Consider the following 25784-nt stretch of genomic DNA (forward strand, 5'->3'; position numbering starts at 1 on the left):
TTCTTGTAGATTTATTATTAGACTTGCATTTTAGTTAATTTGGAACTTAGGTAGCCTTTAATTTAATTTCATATCTTATGCCATTGCTTGCTTTTTTATCTGCATAAGTAGGTGTTTAAATCCCAAGGAACAAATAGATAAAATTAAAAGTAATGCTTCCCTATTAGCATTTGTTTGTTTTTTATTTTAAATTTAAGATTTTTGATATAGTAGGTTTTCCAAAAGGTAGAAGAAATTTATTTATATACTTATTACGTGTAGTAAATGTACTATTGAGTACTGTGTACTCTTGTTAGATACATTGTTCTGGGGGAAGGTCCTGATAACGATGGGAGATATTATTTGTTAATTGCTGATTGGTTGCTTTTCCCTGTTTAGCATTTACAGCATGCATTATAATTTATTCTTCTTACACTCTCCCTACCACTAAAAAGGATTTGGGCTTATTTTAAAAGGAACCAAATGCCATATATCCATCTTGTTATTTGCCTTAAATTGAAGGCAGAATTGTAAATCATGGATTGTGGATATGTGTAATACCCTGTCAGCCCATTGTTTTAGTGACTAATTACCTGGCTCTAATGAGAAGCATCATTAGGAGAATGATGCAGAAGGCATCCAAGCAACTTTTTTTTTTCTTTTTTGCATATTTAATGGCCATCCAAAACTAGCTTCACTATTATTAAGTCAGCAGTTTTCTTGTGAAATTTTAGCCTTCCTTAAACACACTTGGTAGGTGAGTTACCACTCTAATTCAAAACTCCTCCAGTTTTGGTTGTACTTCTCTTTTCTTGGTCAGTTTCCAGAATGAGTGCCACAGCCCTCTTCCTCTGGTTTTGACCCTGATTGTGTGTCTAGTGAGTGAGTATTCTGTACACTTGAGCACTTCTCAGCTGCTTCCCTACCAAAGTCTAGTACTTTCCTGGGAAGAGGTACAGGCCTTCCCTGCACGCAAAAAAGTTTTGTCTCACTACTAAACCACAGTTAGGTAGAATTAATGCAATTTCTGTGGGATGCCCCCACCTGTTGGTCCACTGAGAGAAAAGTCTCAAGAAATTCCCAGAGAATCTGGGGCGTGCCCTGAGAGGGTCCCCAGCAAATGTGAGGTATCCAATTGTGAGGGTCTCCTGATCAGATGGAGGATCCACCAAATGTGACGAGCTCTGCTTGGATGGGGGCTGGTAGTGCTGGTGGTGAAAGACTTCACCCAAGGTAGAGCAAAAGGGTTAAAATTTTATTAATACACTGCAAGGGAGTGGCGGGCAGGACTGCAAGGAGAGACTGACGAGGTGGTGGTAAGGGGCCACAGTTTTAGGGTAGAGTGAGGGGGTATGGAGAATATGAAATTTTCTCTTTTTTGGTAATGTTAGTGATTGTGACTGTAATTGGTCAGTTAGGGTCTGTGGCTATAAGTGAGGTGACCTGCTTAACGAGCCTGTTTGCATTGCCTGTTTGCATTCAGCTCTGTAGTAGCTGTGGGGTTTCTTACCTCGATCAGGTTTCCATTGCTCAAGCCTAAAAGCAGCCTCTACAATTTCTAGTTTGTCTCAAAATTATCCTTAGAAACAGATTCTGATTCAATACATTCTAAGGTGATAAAAATGATTGCTGGGTTTTTGTTATTACTGCTTTTTAAGTTTTAGTTTTGTGTGTGTGTTTCATTCCTCAAAGTCTGGTTTGCATTTATACCTATATATACATCTCAGATGGACTGCTGGGCTATTAAGATTGACTTGTTTTGTGTTAAGTTTTCAAGTTTAATGGTTTTCAAAAAGAGCTTGGTATTTATTATTAAATAGTCATTTGGAGAGTTTAGCAGTGGGAGGTTAGGTGTACTCTGTGATTCCTCTTGTGTAATTTTCTGCCCACAAGGAAATCACTTGTCAGAGTTTAAAGTTTAGTTATTTTCATACTTAAAGAGGTCTAAATCAAAGGTGTCCTGCCTTTGAGATTTTCTAGGTTTTCTAGAATGACAGTGTCATCACGTTTGAGATGACTACCACAGTCTCTGAAATCTTTCCCTTGTTCTAGCTTTGGCTCCTTCTAAGGTAAAGGCATAACCTTGTTTTGGGAGGGACAACTTTACCTCTAGCAATTTAGGCCCAGAGTGGTGGGGGAGGACTGCAAATTAACTGACAAAAGACAGAATAACAGGAGAAAAGGTTTATTCACTGCTGTACTAGGAGCACATAGTAAAGAGTGCTTTATTGAGATAGCCAGAACTAAAGATTTATATACTAGTTTAACAAAATGTTGGGTAGTGAGGAGGGAGGGATTTAGGGCTTCCCTGGGAAAGAAAAGATGGATTCGTTTTTTGGGGCTTTTTAATGCTAATGAACAGTTTAGTTTGCCCTTCCCAGTGCTAAGGGTATGTCCTCTCCCAAACCGGTAACTCCCTCTGAGGAAGGCCCATGTAGTTTTTTGTCATGAATCTTCTTGTGCTTTCAGAGGCTGTGCTTAAATTTACATGTTTCCTTTTGTGTCTACTGTTGTTCAGATGTTTTCAGTTTAAAGTAATCTTTGGTAGGCTATTAATCCCTTCACTTTGTTACTTTTTCTTTTTTAAACACAAAGCATTTTGAACAACCTAAGTTTATTTTATATCAGAAATTATAATCTCAACAAAGACCTTCATCTAACTGGTATTTATTAAATAGTTTCTTTGAGGAATATGGCAATTCCCAGTGATCCTTTGATAATAGTTCATGGCCACATTTGTTTTTTGTTTTACATTATAAGTTTTTATATTTAATCTCAGTAGCAAATACCTTAGGGAAAGGTGATTAATAGCATAAGATTCTTGATTATGTTTTTGAAAATATAATTCCTTCTTAAAAATGTTGGTGATTGTTTTCTTTTTAATTTAATGCAGAAACTTTTCAGAGTCATTGCTCCTCCTCTGAATGCAGGAAGGACACTAACAGGTATTAATTTTCTAAGTCTTAATTTTTTCCTCCTTTTTGTATTTTGAGATATTTAAATTTCATAAAATTAACCAATTTTATTTGTATAGTATGAATTTTGATAATTGTATATAATCATATAACTGCCACTATAATCAAACTAAAAAGGAGCTAAAGTTGCTTCACACTAAAGTTTGTCCCTGCCCCTTTGTACTTGAGCTTCCCCCACCAGGCTGACAACCAGGCAATCACCGCACTACTTTCCATCTCTATATGTCATGTAAATGGACTTATACAGTAGGTAATCTTTGGTGTTTTATTTCTTTCACTTAGCGTAATGCTTTTGAGATGCATCCATGTTGTTGCATAATCTAATATTTTGTTCCCTTTTACTTCTGAGGGGTATTTCTTAGGTTGAATGTACTGTCAATTGTTTATTCACCAGATGATGAACATTTGAGTTGCTTCCAATTTGGAGCTATTCTAAGTAATGCTGCTGCAACATTTGTGAACAAGTTTTGTTTCTTTTTTCTTTTTTTTTTTTTTAAGATTTTATTTATTTATTCATGAGAGACACAGAAAGAGAGGCAGAGACACAAGTGGAGGGAAGAGAAGGAGGTTCCTTGCAAGGAGCCCGATGCGGGACTCTATCCCGGGAATCCAGAATCAACCCCTGAGCAAAAGACAGATGCTCAACTCCTGAGCCACGCAGGTGTCCCACAAGTTTTGTTTCTATTAAACTTTTGCTTAGGAGGAAATTATAGAGTCACATGCAGTTGTAAGAAATGACACATGAGATCGGGTATATTCTTTACCTATTTTCCCCCAATGATAACATCTCACAAAACTAAAGCACATTATCACAATTGGATATTCACATTGATAAAGTCAAGATTCAAAACAGTTTTATTACGACAGGTATCCTTTATATTGCCTTTATCAATGGATAGATTATATGGTAAATATGTTCTGCCTTCTAAGGTATTGATACTTGGTTTTTCAAAATAAGGTAACATTTTGCATTTTTATCAGCAATATATGAGAGTTCTAGTTGCTCCATATCCTTGCAAGCACTTGGTACTGTTGGACTATAAATCTTTGAAATATTTCAACCATTTTAGTGGGTGTATAATGGTATCTCATTGTGATTTTAGTTTTTATTTTTACAATGGTCAGTGATGTTGAACATCTTTTCATGTGCTCTTGCCCACACACACACACACACACCACACATGTATTTTTTAATCGATTAAATCTTTTTTTTTTAAGATTTTATTTTTTATTTATTCATGAGAGACACAGAGCAAGAGAGAGGCAGAGACACAGGCAGAGGGAGAAGCAGGCTCCATGCAGGGAGCCCAATGTGGGACTCAATCCCGGGTCTCCAGGATGATGCCCCGGGCTGCAGGCGGTGCTAAACAGCTGCACCACCGGGGGCTGCCCTAATCGATTAAATCTTTAGCACTTTTTTTAGGTTAGGGAGGAGGCATCCTGGACTTCATATTAGTGGGTTGTAAAAGTTCCAAGTGAATGAATCCCCATCAGGGCTGGTGAATTCTTTATTAGTCTGGGTACAAGCTTTTTCTCAAGATATGTTTTGCAGACTTTTCTGCCAGTCTGTTGCTTAGCTTTTTGTTTTCTTAACCATGTTTTTCATAGAACAACAGTTTTTAATCTTAAGTTCATTTTATTCATTTTTTCTTTTGTAGTTTTAGATTTGGTGTTTAAGAAATTTTTGTCCGATTCAATGTCATAAAGCTTTCCTCCTACATATTTTTTTTTTGTAAATTTAATGTCCTAGCACTTATATTTAGGTGTGTAATCCATTTTGAGTTAATTTGCCTATGTGATGCAAGGTAAAGTTAAGGATTTTTTTTTCCTCATTAAGCTATCCGTTCCTTTACCATTTTTTGAAAAGATACCTTGTTTCCATTGAATTACCCTGACACTTTTTTTGTTAAAAATACTGACAAAAATTGATTTTTGTCAAAAATAAATTGAGCATATGAGTTTCTTTCTGTGCTCTTTGTTAACTTTCCATTGATCAATATGTGTGTACTTGCACCAGTGATATACTGTCTTGACTATTGTAGCTTTATACTAAGTCTTGAAATCAGATACTTAAATCTTCCAACTTTTGGGATCCCTGGGTGGTGCAGCGGTTTGGCGCCTGCCTTTGGCCCAGGGCGCGATTCTGGAGACCCGGGATCGAATCCCACATCGGGCTCCTAGTGCATGGAGCCTGCTTCTCCCTCTGCTTGTGTCTCTGCCTCTCTCTCTTTCTCTCTGTGTGACTATCATAAATAAATAAAAATTAAAAAAAAATTAAAAAAAAAATCTTCCAACTTTTTCTTTCTCAAAATTGTGACTAATCTAGGTCCTTTGTCTTTACATATAAACATTAAAATCAACTCATTGGTTTCTTTTATTTTTATTTTTTTTTTTATTTTATTTTTTTTTAATTTATGATAGGCACACAGTGAGAGAGAGGCAGAGACACAAGCAGGCTCCATGCACCGGGAGCCTGACGTGGGATTCGATCCCGGGTCTCCAGGATCAGGCCCTGGGCCAAAGGCAGGCGCTAAACCTCTGCGCCACCCAGGGATCCCCATTGGTTTCTTTTAAAAAAACATTAGAATTTTGTGTGAAAGTGCATTGACTGTAGATTAATTTGGGAGAGATTGCCACCCTAACAGTGTTTAGTCTTTTAATGTATGAATATAATATGTTTCTCCATTTATTTTGGTCTTTTAAAGTCAATTTGGTTTCCCCAATTTCTGCAAAAAGGCTCCTGAGATTTTTATAAGGATGCTTTGAATCTATAGATCAGTTTGGGGATTATTGCTGTCTTAACATCATTAAGTCTTCCAATCCATGATCATAGGACAAACCCCACATTTATTTAGGTCTTATTTAATTTCTTTCAAAATGTTTTGCAGTTTTTCATTTATAAATCATATACCTCTTTTGTTAAATCCATTCCTATTTTACTAATTTTGGTGCTACTATAAATGGAATTGGTTTTTTAATTTCTACTTTTGGAATGTTCTTTTTGAGTGTGTGGAAATGAAATTGAGTTCGTATATTGATCTTGTATCCTACATCTTTGCTGAATTCATTTATTCTGATTTTTTAAATGTATTCTGTAGAATTTTCTATATATGTAAGATCATGTTACATGTAAATAGAGATAGTTTTATTTCTTTTTTCTAATTTAAATGCCTTCTATTTCTTTTTTTCCCCCCTCAATTGGCCTGGCTAGAACCTCCAGTACAATGTTGAATGGAATGACAAGAGTGGTCATCCTTATCTTTTTCCTGATCTAAGGGGGAAAACATTCAATCTTTATGTTTATGATCTTTATTAAATATGATGTAAACTGGGTTTTTCAAACTTATCAGTTTGAAGAAGTTTCCTTCTATTCCTAGTTGTTGAGTGTTTTTAATATGAAAGAATTAGATTTTATCAAATGTTTTTTTCTGCATATATTAAGATAATCTTGTGGGGTGTCCTTTACATGATCTATAAGATTTGGTTGATTTTTATATGTTAAGCCAATCTTACATTGTTGGGATAAATTCCCCCTTGGTCTTGGTGTATTCATCTTTTATAGATGCTGCTGGATTCAGTTTGCTATTTTTTTTTTTGTTTTTGAGGATTTTGTGTCTGTATTTATAAAGGATATTCTTTAGTTTTATATTCTTTTTATGTCTTTTTCCTGGTATCAAGTATATTTGATATCTTGGTATACTTGCATCGTGGAATGGGTTGGGAAGTGTTCTCTCTTGTGATCTTTGGAAGAGCTTATGAGGGATTGGTATTCTTAAATGTTTGGTAGAATTCAGGGGTGTCTGGATGGCTCAGTCAGTTGGGCATCTAACTCTGAGTTTTGGTTCAGGTCGTAATCTCAGAGTTATAGGATGGAGCCCCAGGTTGGGCTTCATGCTCAGTGGGGTCTACTGGAAATTCTCTCTCTTCTCCCTTTCTCTCAGCCCCTCACCCCACTCATGCTCTCTCTCTCTCTTTCTCTCTCTCCCTCTCTCTTTCTCTCTCTCCCTCTCTCTCTCTAAAAATAAATCTTTTAAAAAAAGGGGTGCCTGGGTTGCACAGTTGGTTAAGTGTCTGACTCTTGGTTTCAGCTCAGGTTGTGATCTTAGTGTAATGGGATTGAACCCTGGGTGAGCCTCCTTGCTCAGCATGGAGTCTGCTTGTGTTTCTCTCTCCCTCTGCTCCCTACCCCTCTTTCATGCACTCTCTAAAATAAATAAATCTTCAAAAAAAAAATGTTTGGTAGAATTCATTAGTGAAGACATGTGAGCCTGGGATATTCTTGGTTGGAAGTTTTAAGTTCAGTCTTTTTGCTTGTTGTAGTCTATTCAGATTATCTATTTCATTTTCAGTCAGTGTTTGTAGTTTGTGTGTTTCTAGGAATTTATCCATTTCATCTGTGTTATCTAATTTGTTGGCATATAGTGCTTAAGGTATTCTTTTGTAATTCCTTTTATTTTTATAAGGTCAGTAGTGATATCTCTTCTTTTATTACTGATTTGAGTAATTTGAGCCTTCTCTCTTCTTGGTCTGTCAGCTAAAGTTTTGTCAATTTTGTTGGTCTCCAGAGAACCAATTTTGACTTTACTGATATTTTTTATTTCCCTTTCACCTTTCATTTATTTTAGCATTAATCTTTAATATTTACTTCCTTCATCTTATTACTAATTGGGTTTGATTTGCCCTTTCTTTCTTTTGTTTTAACTTTTTGGAATATTTTTTAAAAATTTTTATTTATTTATGATAGTCACACACACAGAGAGAGAGGCATTGACACAGAGGGAGAAGCAGGCTCCATACACTGGGAGCCCGATGTGGGATTCGATCCCGGGTCTCCAGGATTGTGCCCTGGGCCAAAGGCAGGCGCTAAACCGCTGCACCACCCAGGGATCCCTTGTTTTAGCTTTTTGAAGTGGAATTTTAGGTTATTGATTTGAAATCTTTCTTTTTAAAATAGGTGTGTTTTATCTGTAAATATTCTTCTTAGTAATGTATTAGCTGCATTCCATAAATTTTGGTATGTTGTGTCTTTATTTTCATTCATCTCAAAGTAATTGTTAATTTTCCTTGTGATATTTTTTTTAAGGATGTTAATTTCAGGATGTCTGTGATTTTCTCACATTTCCTTCTGATACTGATTTCTCATCTTATTTCATTGTACCCATAGAACATACTTTGTATGATTTCTATTGTTTTAAATTCATTGAGACTGACTGACTTAATTTATTTATTATTTTGAGAGGGAGGGAGAGAGAGGGAGCTGGGGTAGGGGCAGAGGGAGAGAGAGAGAATCTCAAGCAGATTCCATGCTGAGCACAGAGCTGGATGTGGGGCTTGATCTGATGACTCTGAGATCAAGACCTGAGCTGAAATCAAGAGTCGGATGCTTAAGTAAACCATCCAGGCTCCCCAAGACTTACTTTATAGCCTAATGTAGGATCTGTTCTGGAGAATGTTCCATATGCACTTGAAAATAATGTGTTGAATATGTTTTGTTATTGAGTGGAATATTCTATAGATGTCTGTTAGGTCTATCTGGCTTATAATTTTGTTTAAGATTTCTATTTACTATTCATCTTCTGCTAATTGATCTATCCATTATGGAAAGTAGATTAGTGAAGTCCCCAAGTATTACTGTTGAATTGTTTTTGTCTTACTTTAAGTCTTTAAGTTTGCTTCATCTTATTTTGGAACTTTCATTGCTTCAGCATGCAGCTTATAATTCTGCCTTAACCTTTACTTCCTGCGTATGCAGAGCCTCAGAGTTAGCCATGAGTAGATTAGGGCTTTTCCAGGTCTTTCCTCAATATGTCACAACCCTGTATGTGCACATGTCTTTCTAGAGTTGTGGAAATATGTTGGAACTTTTGAAAGCCCCCTGAAGACTCCCATTCTCCAGTTTCTCCTTTTAAGTTTTTTGTTGAGTTTGTTATTTCATTCTTTTAGTACAACCTCTGGCACCAGTAAAATTAAACAGTTGCACCGATTGTTTTTGAGAGATACCTGGGTGATGGGGGTGGGAGTGTTGATAGTGGTATTTGCACTGAGTAAGCTCTGAGTTGGGACAAAAAAAGACAAACCTTGAGAGTGGAGCTTTTAAGTGAGCTGCCAAATAGGTCACATAGTTGTGCTTCTCTGGGGATGAAGCTTTGGGGGAGCTCCAAGCCCATTTTGTCCCCTCAGGTGGTCACTAGTTTGCTGCTTTGTACCAGGCTGTTGGTTTTCAGAGCTATAGTAAAGTTGGGGAAAGGAGGATAGGACTAAGTAACATTAAAATGCCATAAAGCTCACAGAAATGAAGAATACCTTTGATGGTGTGGGTCATTAATAGACTGGACATAGTTGAGGAAAGAACTTCTCAGCTTGAGGACATAACAAAGTTCAAAAATGAAAAGCCAAGAGAAAGACTGAAAAAAAGCAGAACAGAACATCTAAGTGTTCTGTGGAAACTGTGGAACAACTACAAAAGGTGTAACATACACATAGTGGGAGTATCAGAGGGAAAAGGAAGAAAGAAACAAAGGCAGTATTTGAAGCAATAATAACTGAGGATTTTCCCAAATTAATGTCAGACACCAGACCACAAGCCAGGAAGTTCGGAGAACACCAAGCAGGATAAACGGCAAAAACCAAAAACAAAACTCACAAAAAACCCACACCTTAAATGCAGAAAAGATTCTTTTTCTTTTTAAAATTTTATTTATTTATTCATGAGAGACACACAGAGAGAGAGAGAGAGAGAGAGAGAGAGAGAGAGAGAGGTAGAGATACAGGCAGAGGGAGAACCAGGCTCCATGCAGGGAGCCTGACGTGGGACTCTATCCCGGGTCCCCAGGATCAGGCCCAGGCTGAAGGCGGCGCTAAACTGCTGAGCCACCTGGGCTGCCTTAAACTGCAGAAAAAACAAAGATTCTGAAAGAGGGCAGAGGGAAAAAGAGCTTTACCTGTCAGGGAGCAAAAATGAGAATTACATTCAACTTCTTAGAAACCATGCAAGAAAGAAGAGAGTAAAGTAAATATTTAAAGTGTTGGGAACAAATATTTAAAGTGTTTAGAGAAAAAAAAACCCATCAACATATAATTTTGTACCCTGTAAAATTATCCTTTGAAAGTGAAGGAAAAATCGGCTTTATTAGACACCAACATGCAGGAAATTTGTTGCCAATAAACCTGTCTTGCAAGAAATGTTTAAAAAAAAAAAAAAGGTTCTTTAGAGAGAAAGAAAATAATATAGGTAAGAAATTCAGATCCAGGGCAGCCCCGGTGGCTCAGTGGTTTAGCGCCGCCTTCAGCCCAGGGTATGATCCGGGGACCCAGGATCGAGTCCCACGTCAGGCTCCCTGCATGGAGCCTGCTTCTCCCTCTGCCTGTGTCTCTGTCTCTCTCTCTCTGTGTCTCTCATGAATAAATAAATCTTAAAAAAAAATTCAGATCTAAGAAAGAACATCATAGAAATTAGTAAGTGAAGGTAAAACAAAAAATTTTATTTTTCTTATAATTTTTTCCCCAAAGAATTGTAAAATTTACTGTATAAGTATTGTAGCTTTTCAGAATGACATCATTGCCACTAATTATTATTGATACATGGCAGACGATTTCCTGAGGCCTGTGGATTGGTATCCAAATAGAAACTTATGCAGCACATGGGTGCTATTCCCAGCCAGAGTTTACATGAGTTTAACTTGAACAGAGCTTGGGAAACAGAACTGTAAAGGATAGCAGTTCCAGCGCCAAGAACACAACATAAAAGTGACACCACCATAGAATCAGGCAGGCAAATGAGGATACATGTCCTGCGCTCCTATGCTATAGCAGAATTTAAAGTGCAGTTTCCAAAAAAAGAAAAACACAAAACAAAACAAAACCCCTTTTTCTGCCTTATCAATGGGATATTTTATGGATCTGGAAGCTTTGTGTTGCATGTATAAAAAAGTTTCTGAAATTCAATTCACAGAGGAGACAAGGACAGGGAATAAACTCGATTCTTGCCCTCCCCTGGTGTGTTCACTAGACATAGGGGCCAGAGCGGAGGAGTTTCATCTCTTTGCAAAAAAAAAAAACAATAATAACTGGACTCGGGGGTGGGGGTGGGGGCATAAATGGATGGCTGTTAGTGCCCCTTGCTAAGCTGGTCTGCAGAGACCTGGGCTGTGAGGGAAATGATCATTCTAAGTAAAATATGAGACAAAGGAGAAATCTCAAGAAATTTGTTTTTAACTAAATGAAAATAACTTATAATTTGCGAGATGCAGCAAAAGCAGTGCTCTGTGGGAAATTTATAGCATTGAATGCATCTATTAGAAAGGAAGAAAGACTTAAAATCTAAGCTTCTTGTTTAGGAATTTAGAAAAAGAAGAGCAAATTACGTCCAAAATGAGCAAAGAAAAGAAATAAACGTCAGAGCAGAAATCCATGAACTCAGAGAAAATTGTTGACTTTTTTGAAAAGCATTTTTTGAAAAGATCAGTAAAATTGGTTAGCCTGTAGCCATGCCAACAAAGAAAAAAACACACAAATTACTAATATTAGAAATGAAAGAAAAGATAGATACAGATCCCATGGATATTAAAAGGATAAGAAAGGAATATTATGAATACTTCCATGTCCACAAATTTGATACCCTCATGAAATAGACCAGTTCTTTGAAGGATACAATTTGCCAAAACTTACACAAGATTAAGTTGACAATCTGCATAGGCCTACATCTATTACAGAAATTGAATCGATTATTAATAACCTCCTCAAACAGAAGTGCCAGGCCCAGATGGGTTTCACTGGTATATTCTACCAAATATTTAAGGAAGAAATTATACCAATTCTCTTCAATCTCTTCTAAAAGCCAGAGCTAAGGGAATACTTCTAACTCATTCTGTGAGGCCACCATTACCTTAATTACCCTAATAGCAAAATCAGACAAAGACGTTATAGAAAATAAAACTTCAGACAAGTATGTTTCATGAGCATAGATGTAGAAACCCTCAATAAAATATCACCAAATTGAATCCAAGAATGTATAAAAAGAATTATTCACTACAACTAAGTAAGATATACCCAGGTACAAGGCTGCTTTAGCATTTGAAAATTAATTAATGTGTTCCATTCCATCAATAAGCAAGAGATGAAAATCTTATGATCATAGCAATAGATGCAGAAAAAGCATTCGACAAAATCTGATACCCATTCATGAAAAACTCTGAATAACTTAGGAGTAGAGGAAAACTTTCTCAACTTGATAAAGAACATAAATCCTAGAGGAGAACACAGGCAGCAACCTCTTTGACCTCAGCAGCAACTTCTTGTTAGACACATCTCCAAAGGCAAGGGAAACAAAGGCAAAAATGAACCACTGGGACTTCATCAAGATAAAAAAAATTTGCATAGCAAAGGAAATAGTTGACAAAACCAAAAGACAACTGGCAGATTGGGAGAAGATATTAGCAAATGACATATCAGATAAAGAGGTAGTATCCAAAATCTATAAAGAACTTATCAAACTCAAAACCCAAAGGACAAATAATCCAATCAAGAAATGGGCAGAAGACATGAATGGACATTTCTCCAAAGAAGACGTACAAACGGCCAACAGATGCATGAAAAAATGCTTAACATCACTTGGCATCAGGGAAGTACAGATCAAAACCACAATGAGATAGCACCTCACACCAGTCAGAATGACTAAAATTAACAAGTCAGGAAATGACAAATATTGACAAGGATGCAGAGAAAGGGGAACCCTCTTATACTATTGATGGGAATGCAAGCTGGTACAGCAACTCTGGAAAATAGTATAGAGGTTCCTCAAAAAGTTGAAAATAGAGCTATCCTACAACCCAGCAATTACACTACTGGGTTTTTACCCTAAAGACACAAATGTAGTGATCTGAAGGGGCATCTGCACCCCAGTGTTTATAGCAGCAATGTCCATAATAGCCAAACTATGGAAAGAGCCCAGATGTCCATCAACAGATGAATGGATAAAGATGATGTGGTATATATACACACAATGGAATACTACTTAGCCATCAAAAATTGAAATCTTGCCATTTGTAAAGATATGGATAGAACTAACTAGAGGACATTATGCTAAGCAAAATAAGTCAATCAGACAAAGACAGTTATATGATCTCACTCATTTGTGAATTTAAGAAACAAAACAATCATGGGGAAGAGAGGAAAAAAATAAAACAAGATGAAATCAGAGGGGTAAATAAGCCATAGAGACTCTTAATCATAGGAAAGAAATAAAGGTTGCTGAAGGGGAGGGGATGAGGGGATGGTGTAATTGGGTGATATTAGGATATTAAGGAGGGTACATGATGTAATGAGCACTGGGTATTATATAAGACTGATGAATCACTGACCTCTACCACTGACCTCTACCAGTAATACATTATATGTTAATTTATTGAATTGAAATTTTCAAAAATGGGTTATCTGAAAGACATCTCACCAAAGAAGATAAACAGAGGTCAAGTAAGCATATGAAAAGATGTTCAATATCATTAGGACATTAAAATTAAAACAACAGTGAGATACCACTACATGTCTATTGGAATGGCCAGAATCTGTAACACTGGCAACACCCAAGTTCTGGCAATGATGTGCAGCAACAGGAATTCTCATTCACTGCTGGTGGGAATGCATAATGGTACAGCCACTGTGGAAGATAGTTTGGCAATTTCTAACAAAACTAAACATACTTATGCTGTATGATCCAGCAGTCATGCTTTCATATTTAAAAAACCTGCACGCAGATGTTTATAGCATCTCTCTTTATAATTGCCCAAACTAGGAAGCAACCAAGATGTACTTTGGTAGGTGAATGGATAAACTGTGGTACATACATACAATGGAATATTATTTAGCTCTAAAAAGAAATGAAGTGTCAACCCATGAAAAGACATGGAAAGTGTCTTTTAAAAGTGGAAACTTTTAATGCATATCACTAATGAAAGAAGCCTATCTGAAAAGGGTACATATTGTCTGAAAAGGGTACATATTGTCTGATTCCAATTATCCGACATGCTGTAAAAGGCATAACTATGGAGACAATAAAAGAATCCGTGTTTGCTAGAGGTTGATGGAGAGGGAGGCTGAGCATAGAGGACTTTAGAGAAGTGAAACTATTCTGTACAATAATGGTGCTCATCCATCAGCATACATTTGCCAAAACCCATAGAATGCACAACCTTAATAGTGAACTCTAATACAAATTGTGGACTTAATGTGATGATGTATCGCTGTAGATTCACTGATGATAAAGAATGAACCATTCTGGAGCAGATGTTGATAGTGGAGGAGATTGTGTGGCAGGGGGGATAAGTGGGTATATGGGAAGTCTATATTTCCTCTCAGTTTTGCTTTGAACCTAGTGACACTTCTCCAAAAAATAAGGTTTATTAATTTTTAAAAGTTTGGAATTGAAGCAAAATGTAATTATTCATATAATTTCAAGCAGTTCAAGTTTATTTGCACTTAAAACAGATTTGGAATATTTAGAAAGGATTATTGATTAAGAGATGTACACTTGCTTGCATTATGCCTATTCACATATCAAAAATAGAAACTGCAGCTTATTGCTACTAATTACAAATTCCTATAATCTGTACACTATAAGAATTACTGATCACTTTACCCACTCTTGAGACTCCTCCTACTCTGTTCTATGTTGCCCTTAACCCCTTGGCCTAAAACTAATCTAAGTCTTTTAAACATTCGCGAACAGTGGCCTTCTCAGCCCTAGAACACAATAAGTAGTAAGAGTCCATGTTGCAAATGAGAAGACATTATACTTATCCTTTTTTTTTTTTTTTTTTTGAGAAGACATACTTATCCTTATTACTTAATTGGCCATGATCTTTAACTCATCAACTCATTGCCTGTTCTACACCTTCCCCTATTATTGGTTAAGCCAATGATACTTGGCTCTCTACTCTCAGTTGTATGTCTTCTGCTGTTCCCTTGTTTGACTCCTTGATTTTGTCTCTGTGAGAAGGATCTAATGAAAATTCTAAAATGAAGAATTAAAGTGGTCTTATCAAATTGTGTGTTATTTAGGAAGATATTTACCTTAATAGCCAAGCTTTATTTTGTTTGCAAATAAAGATTATATTTCCAAAAAGGTTTTGAGAGAATTGCTGAAGATAACTTTTTTCTATTTTAGATGAGCAAGTTGTTATGGGCAACAAGCTTCTCGTATATATTAGGTAAGAGATTTTTAAAAACTTTATCTGTGTATATGCTTCTTCTATAATTACCCCCCTGTATCCTTAGAGGTACTGTCATCTCCTATCTTTGTAGTGCTTTTCGTGTTTCAGTTTTTGTATGTACAATAATGGTTCTCAGTCATGGGTGATTTTGTCCTCTGTTGGTGAACCCCCAACCCTGTTGTTTAGCAATGTCCAGAGACATTTTTGTTTGTCACAACTGGGGCTAGGGGAGAGATGCTGCTGGCATCTGGTGGGTGGTGGCCAGGAATGTTGCTGAGTCTCTTGCAGTACACAGGGTGGTCCACACAACAAAGAATTATCTCTGTCAAAATACCAATAAGGGCTGAGTTTGAGAAAGCCTGGTGGTAGAATATTTTACTACTGATGGCTCTGTGGAATATATGTTGTTTCTATTTTATATAAAAGGGAAAAAGATGTGTTTAGATCATGAAGTTAATGACAGAGGTTGTGAAATGTCTTATCTCGTTACTCCTTGCAGAGTCTGCAGTCTAAGAATTGTGTCCTGTAGAACTTTTAGATGGATAACTGGCTGCCAGGCTCCAGACACACAGGCGACAATCTGCCAGACCATCATTTTAGCTCCTATCTAGTGTCAGAGTTCACTTTGAGACCTATTTCACACTTGTTATGTTGATTCTTTAGAAGAACATTGCAGCATCTAGCTAGTACTTTATCTGTTACTTTAAACTTCTTAGAATATGCGGTCCCTAATCCATTCAAAATTAATGACTAGTTCCAAAAAGTTTAAATTGGTGCCCCTCCCATCACAAAACGTGGACATATTCAGAAGACGTCTTTATAGTTCAGCCCGCAAGCATAATCCATAAAGCATTAGCTGTAAGGAAGGTCTGATTTAGAGGTAAAACTGTACAGTTAAGTTCTCATCAGGTTTTCCTGTCTCTGAAGACTTGTAATATTGCAGACATTTTCCAGACATTTGTTAGCCTACCTCATTCCCTGTCTGTAATCACTCTTCTTAGACCCACTAGTTTAAAGTCTCTAAGAACTTTACTTTTAACCAGTAAATCATAACGTAATGGTGCCATTAGATTTTTTCTGGTGCTCAGTGTGAGACTTTCAGATAGTCTGTTCTCATTCCTTCTTGTCCGCCTAGTGCAGTCTGGGTTTTTCTTAGGAAAAATAAGAAGAAATGAAAGTGCTCACCCTGTCACAGGATGTGTTATTTCAACACCATCCCTGTTGGCTACAGTTTCTGAACTGGCTCACATCTTGATCAGGTTTGAACTCGATCTGACAAAAGCTGAGCCTGGTTAAAAATCAAGTTAGTATCTTCGGTCTGAGAAACTGTATATTACCTGGAAGTCAGCCCATTATAAGTCACCAAGTCTGTTCTGTTCTTTTCTTCTAGCTGTTGTCTTGCAGGCCGAGCCTATCCTCTTGGTGACATCCCTGAAGATCTTGTTCCCTTGGTTAAAAACCAGGTTGGTGCTATTTCCACAGCATCTTTACAATCTACACTTCTTGCTAAAATGCACAAAAGATGAACTGTAATTGAGGGTTACAGGTGAGAAGCTATCTGCTGTGGTGGGAGAGACCATACTCACCATCACTGCAGCCAGGAATTAGAGCTGAGACAGATTAGAGAAGTTATAACATGGTGGCAAGTTAAACTAAATTGACATGCCTTTATTTTGTCCAACTGGGAATCGTTGCTTCAGCAAGATACTTTGTAAGGAGAGAAAATAATCAACTTTTCTTTCAACCTGCAGGTTTTTGAATTTCTGATTCGCCTGCATTCAGCAGAAGCTTCCCCTGAGGAAGAAATCTACCCCTATGTTCGAACTCTGCTACACTTTGACACAAGAGAATTTCTAAATGTTTTGGCACTGGTAAGAGATAATACGATTTTGAGGGGTTTTTAGAGGAACCAGGGTGATAAACATCCTTCTTTCTATTAAAAAATCTATGCAGGTGCAATTTTTACGCCCTAAAAGTGAACAGTAATCATTTCAAAATGTTTAATTTTGTTGTGCCACTGATACTTCCTAATTCTTTATCTCCCTTCTTCCCCCCACCGCTTCCCTTCCTCCTTACATATTCCCCCACTGCCCCCGTGTCTCTTTGTCTCTAATACGTACTGATTTATCAAAAAGTTAAAGCAGTATTAGAAATGCAGTACATTTTTGGTTTCATAAGTTATATTAGTTGACATACTGAATATGGAAGAAGAATCTGAAGGACATGACAGTGGAAATCACTGGAGTTTAAATGGAATATGGAAGCTTCCTGCTGAAAAAGCATCCTTATTCATATTTAATTAAAGATGGATTCGGGTGAGCCAGGTTCTCTGTGAAAATGCCCCCAGGGGGATAATTATATAACACATATCTTTACAATTAAATAGTATTAGTGTTTTTTAAAAAGCTTTTGATAACATGGATAGTGTTTATATTATAGTGTTTAGAGAAGCAGCAGATTCACAAATGCATAAAACACAATTGTGAGATGGGCCAAATTTCTCTGCTGATCATACAGTACATTTACAAATTGAATAATATAATAAACTCTTAAACTTTAAAAAATGCCCATGAGAAGGGTAAGATTTCCAAATATATTATACTTTTAATTAGTTTATTTAAATATCTGACTTCAGAAGTGGTAATTTTAATTGTACAGGAAAAAGGGAAAAAAACTTAGAAGTGGAAGTCAGATCTAGTTGGTTTAAGAAACCTTAGACAACCTTAGAGAACATAAGGGTACTTGGTATCTGGCATGTAGGAAAAAAAAAACAAAGTCGTGAGGCAGAGAGTACAGAATGAGTGGTAGAGAGCAACAAAGAATTTTAAGTAATCTTTTTTTTTTTAAGATTGTATTTATTTATTTATTCAGGAGAGACAGAGAGAGGCAGACACAGGCAGAGGGAGAAGCAGGCTCCATGCAGGGAGCCCAATGTGGGACTCGATCCCAGAACTCCAGGATCACACCCCGAGCTGAAGACTGACGCCCAGCCACTGATCCATCCAGGCATCCCTAATTTTCATTTTTTAAGGGCTCTAGTAACACTGAAGACCATTGGGACTTGTGCTGATATCTGAATTATGATATGAGGATTGATCATAAGGCTTCGGTACAATTTCATTTGCTTAATAAATAGTTGAGTACCTAGTTTATCACATGTACTGTACTACCTGGGAGTGTAACCTTGGCTTACAAAATACAAATCCTGCCTTTGTGGAGAAAGAGGATCGAGACTTTTAGATAAGTAATTACAGCATAGTGTAGTACATGCTATTGGAGAAGTGCAGCATGCCATACCCTATACACACTTAAGAGAGGAATCTAATAGAAGGTTAAGAAAGGTTTCTTATATGAAATGATGTCCATGTGAGTCTCAAAGGATGAGTAGAAGTTAGGTTAAGATTAGGGAAAAATACTCTAGGTAGAAGAACAAAATATGTAAAGAGGCCTGGAAACAAGACAGACCAAGGTATGCTCAGGGAATTGGGAAAAAAGGAAATTAGTATGGCCACATCTTGAAGGATAAGGAAGCCTATAGTGAGAAACAAACCCAAAGAGGTAGATAAAGATTGAATTTTGTAATCCGTAGTGAGAATTTTATAATCCATAGTGAATCCATATACACTAGAGCAATAGGGTGCCACTGAAACCTTTTAGGGAGAAGAATATAATGATTGGTAGTTTAGAAAAATTCCCTCTGACTACTGTATGAAAAAGATTGAAATAAGACCACTTTGGAGGCAAGAAGATCTGTTAGCAAATTTCTGTAGTAAATAGGTAGAAGATAAAGGTTACTTGAATTAGGACAGTGACACCAGGGATAATGTGAAAGGATTTGAAAGATATTTTAGGAAACAAATTGGCCTAAACCTTAGGGCTTATTACCCAGTTGGATGTGAAGAATAAGACAAATGGAAAGCATTAAAGATTCCTAGATTTCTGACTTGGCTAACTGGGTATACAGTGGTTTATTTATTCAGTAGGGAATCAGAGGAGAAACCAGTTTCTCAGGAGATGAGGGGTAGAGCAGGGTTCTGGTAAGGGGTGGGGGAGACACAGACATTAGTTCTCTTTTTGAACTTAATGAATTTGAAATGCCTTTCAAGACCTTGGGTTTGGGTAGCCCCCGTGGCCCAGCGGTTTGGCGCCACCTTCAGCCTGGGGCGTGATCCTGAAGACCCAGGATCAAGTCCCATGTCAGGTTCTCTGCATGGAGCCTGCTTCTCCCTCTGCCTGTGTCTCTGCCCCTCTTTCTCTCTCTCTCTCTCATGAATAAATAAATAAAATCTTAAAAAAAAAAAAATAAAAGACCTTGGGTTTTTCTTCTATGCTTGTATCAAGTGTTGGCTGCATGATACAGCTCTGTAAATACCAGAGCTGGAGAAATTGGTAAGACTTAGAATCCAAAATCCTGCATTCACCCTATTTTGCTATGATTGATTAATCATGTAACCTTCCTAATTCAGTAAATATGTCTTAAAAAACATTTTCAGGGAGACACAAGAATTTATGTGACAAATTTTTAAGTCACATCTTACCACCTTTTTTCATTTAGGAATGTTTTTTCATTAAATTTAGCTTCCTTGAGGTATAATATATGCAAAATATAGTTTATCCATTTCAAGAGAAGAGTTTGACAAATGTATAGTCTTGTGACCTCTCCTACAGTCTAGCTATGGAACATTTCCATGATGCCAAAAGGTCACTTTTGCAGTTCTGTAGTTAGTCCTACACCCTAGCCCCTGGGAATTACCAATTTGCTTTCTAACGCTGAAATTTTGTCTTTTCCAGACTGTCATATGAATAGAATCATATGCTTTGTCATTTTTTGGAGCTTCTTTCACTTAAAATAATGCTTTCAAGATTTATCAATGCTATTGCTTATATTGATTGTTCTTTTTAAAAAATTTTTATTTAAATTACAGTTAACATATAGTGTAATATTAGTTTCAGGTGTACGCTATAGTGATTCAGCACTTCCATACAGCACTTGATGCTCTTTACAAACGTACTCCTTCATCCCCATCACCTGTTTCACCCATCCCCTGACCCACTTCTCTAGTAACTGTTAGTCTATTCTCTTTGGTTAAGAGACTTCTTGGTTTGCCTCTCTTTTTTTCCCTTTGCTTGTTTTTCTTAAATTCCACATATGAGTGAAATGTATGTATGTGTCATGATTGATTTGTGAATTTTGAACTAGCAACCCAGGAATAAATCCACTTGATTGTGGTGAATGATTTCTTTTTTTAATGTATTGTTAGATTTGGTTTGCTAGTATTCCATTGAGAAATTTTGCATCTATGTTTCTCAGGGATGTTAATGGCCTATAGTTCTCTTTTTTTGTGGTGTCTTTATCTGGTTTTGGTATCAGGGTAATGCTGGCCTTATAAAATTAATTTGGATATTTTTCTTTTCTATTTTTTGGAATAGTTTGAGAAGAATAGGTATTAATGCTTCTTTATTTTATTTTTTTTTAAAGATTTTATTTATTTATTCATGAGAGACAGAGAGAGAGGGAGAGACACAGGCAGACAGAGAAGCAGGCTCCATGCAGGGAGCCTGATGTGGGACTCGATCCCGGGACTCCAGGATCATGCCCTGCGCCAAAGGCAGGCGCTAAACTGCTGAGCCACCCAGGGATCCCCTATTAACACTTCTTTAAATGTTTATATATATATTAACTCTAATTTAGAATTTACCTGTGAAGCCATCTGGTCCTGGATTTTTGTTTTTTGGGAGTTTTTTAAATTATTGGATAAGTTTCTTTTCTGGCTATTGGTCTATTCAAGTTTTTCTTTCTGTTTGGGTAGTTTATATGTTTCTAGAATTTTATTCATTTCTTCTTGGTTATCCATTTGTTGGCATATAGTTTTTCATAACATTCTCTTAAAATTGTTCTTCTGTGGTATTGGTTGTTATTTCCCTTCTCTCATTTGTGATTTTATTTATTTCTCTTTTTGATAAGTCTGGCTAGGGATTTATCAATTTTTTCAAAGAATTAACTCCTGGTTTCATTGATCTGTTTTATTGTTTTTTTAGTTTCTCTATCATTTATTTCTGCTCCAATCTTTATTATTTCCTTCCTTTTACTGTTTTGGATTTGTTTGTTGTTCTTTTTCTAGCTTCTCTAGTTATAAGGTTCAGTTGTTTGAGATTCTTCTTGCTTTTTGAGGGGACTGTATTACTGTATACTTCTCTCTTAAGACCACTTTTGTTGCATCCCAAAGGTTATACCATTGTGTTTTCACTTTCATTTGTGTCCGTATATATATTTCTTCTTTGATTTTTCTGGTTGACTCATTCATCATTGAGTCACATGTTGTTTAACCTCCATGTATTTGTGGTCTTTCCAGATTTTTTTCTTATGGTTGACTTCTGGTTTCATAACATTGTTTCAGAAAAGGTGCATGGTATGATTTCAGTCTTTTTGTATTTGTTGAAGCCTGTTTTGTTACCTAATATGTGATTTATTCTAGAGAATGTTCCATGTGCACTTAAAAAAGAATGTGTATTCTGTTTTAGACCATCTGGTGGAGTATGTCATTCAAAGCCATTGTTTCCCTGTTGATTTTCTGTTAGATGATCTGTCCATTGATATAAGTGGGGGTGGTAAAGTGCTCTACTATTGTGTTATTATCAATTAGTTACTTTATTAGTAAATGTTTTATATATTTGGATGCTACCATCTTCAGTGCATAAACATTTACAGTTTATATTTTCAGTGCATAAACATTTACATTTTCTTATTGTTCTCTTTATTATATAGCGCCCCTCTTTGTCTCGTGACAGTCTGTTTTAAAGTCTTATTTGCTACGCCAGCTTTCTTTTGACATCCATTTGTGTAATAAATATTTCTCCATCTCCTCACGTTCAATCTGAAAGTTTAGATCTTTAGATCTAAAATGAATCTCTTGTAGGCAGCATATAGATGGGTCTTGTTTTCTTATCTGTCACCCTGTGTCTTTTGATTGGAGCATTTAGTCCATTTACGCTTAAAGTTATTATTGATAGATATGTGTTTATTGCCATTTTATTACTTATGGGTACTTGGGAAGATTTTCTCTGATCCTTGTCTCTTTCATGTTTTGCTGGTTTCCTTTAGTGCTGTATGTGGTTTTCTTTCTCTTTATTCTTTGCATGTTTATTAGTGGGTTTTGTTTTGTTTTTTAAGATTTTATTTATTTATTCATGAGAGACACAGAGAGAGGCAGAGACACAGGCAGAGGGAGAAGCAGGCTCCATATGGGGAGCCCGATCTGGGACTCGATCCTGGGCCAAAGGCAGGCGCTAAACCACTGAGCCACTCAGGGATCCCCTATTAGTGGGTTTTGATATGTGCTTACCATTAGGTTTGTTTATAACCTTTTCTGCAAATTCCCATTCTTTTCTCCTCTCCACATGTTTTGGGTATATGTTATTATCTGGTATATCCTTTTTTGTGTGTGAGTTCATTGACAGAGTTTTACCAAAATGCTAATTTTTGCTGCTTTGTGTTTCCTGCATTTATACTGTCACTTTTGTTGTCTCCTTTCCACTCAAAGAGTCCCCTTTAATATTTCTTGCCGGGCTGGTTTAGTGATCATGAACTTTTTCAGTTTTTCTCTAAGAAACTCTATTTCTCCTTCTTTTTTTTTTTTTTTTTTTTAAATTTTTTTTTTTTAATTTTTATTTATTTATGATAGTCACAGAGAGAGAGAGAGAGGCGCAGAGACACAGGCAGAGGGAGAAGCAGGCTCCATGCACCGGGAGCCCGACGTGGGATTCGATCCCGGGTCTCCAGGATCGCGCCCTGGGCCAAAGGCAGGCGCCAAACCGCTGCGCCACCCAGGGATCCCTCTATTTCTCCTTCTATTCCAAATGGAAGCCTTGCTGGATAGAGTATTCTTGGCTGCAGATTTTTGCTATTCAGCATTTTGAGTGTGTCATGCCATTCTCTTCTGGCTTGCCAAGGTTCTGTTGAAAAATCTCTTTCAACAGAAACCCTAGCCTTATGGGTTTTCCCTTGTAAATTAATGACTTCTTTTGTTGCTTTTAAGATTATTTTTCTATATCACTATATTTTGCAAATTTAATTGCAGTATTCTTTGGTTCTGGCCTGCTTTTGAGATTTTTTTAAAAGATTTTTTTTATTTATTCATGAGAGAGAGAGAGACATAAGCAGAGGGATAAGCAGGCTTCCTGCAAGGAGCCTGATCGGGACTTGATCTCAGACCCTGGGATCATGCCCTGAGCCGAAGGCAGCTGCTCAACTGCTGAGCCACCCAGGCGTCCCAGGCTTTGATGATTTTGATGAGAGTTCTCTGTGACTCCTAGATCTCTGTATCTGTTCCCTTCCCCAGATTAGGGAAGTTTTCAGCTCTTATTTCTTCAAATAAATTTTCTGCCCCCTTTTCTCTTTTTTCTTCTTCTAGGACTCCTATAATATGAATGTTACTACATTTAGTGGAGTCCCTGAGTTCCCTGAGTCTATTCTTGTTTTGCATAATTCTTCTCTCTTGTTCAGCTTCACTGCTTTCTATTACTTTTTGTTCTAGGTCATTGATTCATTCCTCCATTTCTTCTAATCTGCTGTTCATTTATCAAGTATGTTTCTAATCTCGTTTACTGCACTCTTCATCTGATTTTTCTTTTTACTCTTACATGTTTATGATAAGGGTCTTACTGGTGTCTTCTATTCTTCTTTCAAACCCAGTGAATATTCTTATGATTGTTACTTTAAATTTTCTACCAGGCATGTTATGTGTATCTCTTTCACTTACAGATCTCTGGCTATGGCCTTATCTTGCTCTTTCATTTGGGATACATTCCTCTGTCTTCACATTTTGTCTTAATTGCTGCTTTCTTATTAAGTGTTAGAAAAGCCAGTTATGCGTCTTGCTCCAGAAAGTAATGGCCTTATGATGAAGAGGTCATGTAGTGTCCAATGCCTGTCACTTGAGGGAATGTCACCAGAGTGTGCCACATGCACTCTGCTGTTGTGTTCTGGCTGCTTTATCCTTCAGGCCAATCATCAGCAAAGGCTCTCCTTGCCTGCTGTGAGCAGTGTTTGGTCCCTGGCCGGAAGGTGGTGAGTGTTAACTAGGTGTGCTCTTATCTGCTTGTGAAATGAGATGTGTCACCACCTACACTGGAACTGAGGCCCTGCAAAACTCTCTGGTCAGGAAATGTAGTGTGGACAGGGGTTTATGCTGGTCTTCTGGGGGCGGGGCCCAACAAGCTGGGACTGAGGTAAGTGTGACTGAGAAGGACAGTGCCACCTGAGTGCTGGGGGTGGGGCTTAGGTTAAGCAAGTTAGGCAGCCGGTGAAGCACTGTGCTGCTTCCCACAGGCGCAGGCAGCTCTGAAGTTATACTGAGTGGTGGGAGAGGGAAATGGCCCCATCCAACTCCTTTGTTCCCGAAGGGGAGTGTCAGTGAATGTTGCCTCTCAGGGATGTGCTCAAGGAGAGCAAATAGTCTCCCTAGTCTGTGCTCCAGGCACTCTTCAGATTGATGTTCCACGTCTGCCCCCAAATTGTTTACCTGTCTTCACTTTAGGAGAGGTGCAGTGCTCTTTGGGCTCTATCCCAGCCAACCTTGCTGACCTTTAAAAATCCAGGCTTGCAAACCCTGCTGGTTGCAAGAACTCATAAAAGTCAACCCCTCTCATTTCGCAAGCCAGTGGCTCTGGGGGAGTGTTCTCCTTGTGCATTCCTCTGGGTGCTTCTTTCTCTCTCACCCTTTTCTGTAACTTCACTCCCTTTCCTCCAGGGCAGTCATGATCCATTTCTCCCCTCAACCATGTCTCTGCACTTTCTACCTTCTTTGATATAGCCTCTTTTCTCCCTTTAGTTGTTGAGTTTGTTCTATCAGTTTCCAGGTCAATTTCTGGCATATGTAGGATGATTTGATAGTTACCTAGTTGTATTTGTGGGACTAGGCAAGCCCAGTCTTCTACTCTGCCACCATCTTCTCCCAAACCAGGTTGTTCCTTTTTATGGCTGTATAATTTTCCATTTTATGGATATACAGTTTGTTAATCTGTTCACCAGTAGATGGCCCTTGGAGTTGTTTTATGTTTTAGGCTATTATGAATACAGCTGTTATGAACATTTATGTATAGGCCTTTGTGTAAACATATATTTCTGTTTCTCTTGAGTAAATACCAAAGAATAGAATTGCTGGGTATTTGTTACATGTATTCTTTTACTTTGTCAGAAACTGGCAGGCTGTTTTCTAAGGGGGTTCTATCATTTTGCATTTTTACTGATAGTATAGGTGAGTAGCAATCAGTTCCTTCATCTTACCAACACTTGCTATAATTGATCTTTTTAAATTGACCATTCTAAAAGGTGTATAATGGCATGTCATTGTGGTTTTTATTCATATTTTCCTTCTAACTAATGATATTAAGCATCTTTTTATTTAAATATATTAGCAAAAATATGTTTGTCATCCATATATTCTCTTTTAAATTTTTTTTTAATTGTATTTATTTTCTTGTCTGGTTTTGAGAGTTCTTTATGAATTTTAAATACAAGTATCTTGCCCAGGGATCCCTGGGTGGCGCAGTGGTTTGGCGCCTGCCTTTGGCCCAGGGCGCGATCCTGGAGACCCAGGATCGAATCCCATGTCAGGCTCCCGGT

The 25784-nt window shown here is 37.2% G+C and overlaps 1 protein-coding gene and 1 long non-coding RNA gene across 7 annotated transcripts in view; one reads left to right on the forward strand and one right to left on the reverse strand.

Annotated features, from left to right (window-relative positions):
• Positions 1 to 25784, forward strand: part of VPS8 (VPS8 subunit of CORVET complex) — a 257257-nt gene that overhangs the window by 97084 nt on the left and 134389 nt on the right. For all 5 annotated transcript variants that reach the window (XM_072807706.1, XM_072807710.1, XM_072807707.1 and 2 more), the window contains 4 exons: positions 2873 to 2924; positions 15115 to 15157; positions 16551 to 16623; positions 16912 to 17031. In XM_072807706.1, the coding sequence (XP_072663807.1) occupies positions 2873 to 2924; positions 15115 to 15157; positions 16551 to 16623; positions 16912 to 17031 (288 nt within the window). The remainder of the gene's footprint in view (positions 1 to 2872; positions 2925 to 15114; positions 15158 to 16550; positions 16624 to 16911; positions 17032 to 25784) is intronic.
• Positions 1 to 25784, reverse strand: part of LOC140622120 (uncharacterized) — a 114165-nt gene that overhangs the window by 38651 nt on the left and 49730 nt on the right. The window lies entirely within an intron of this gene.

This window comes from Canis lupus, chromosome 31 (assembly GCF_048164855.1).
Source record: "Canis lupus baileyi chromosome 31, mCanLup2.hap1, whole genome shotgun sequence".
NCBI lineage: Eukaryota > Metazoa > Chordata > Mammalia > Carnivora > Canidae > Canis > Canis lupus.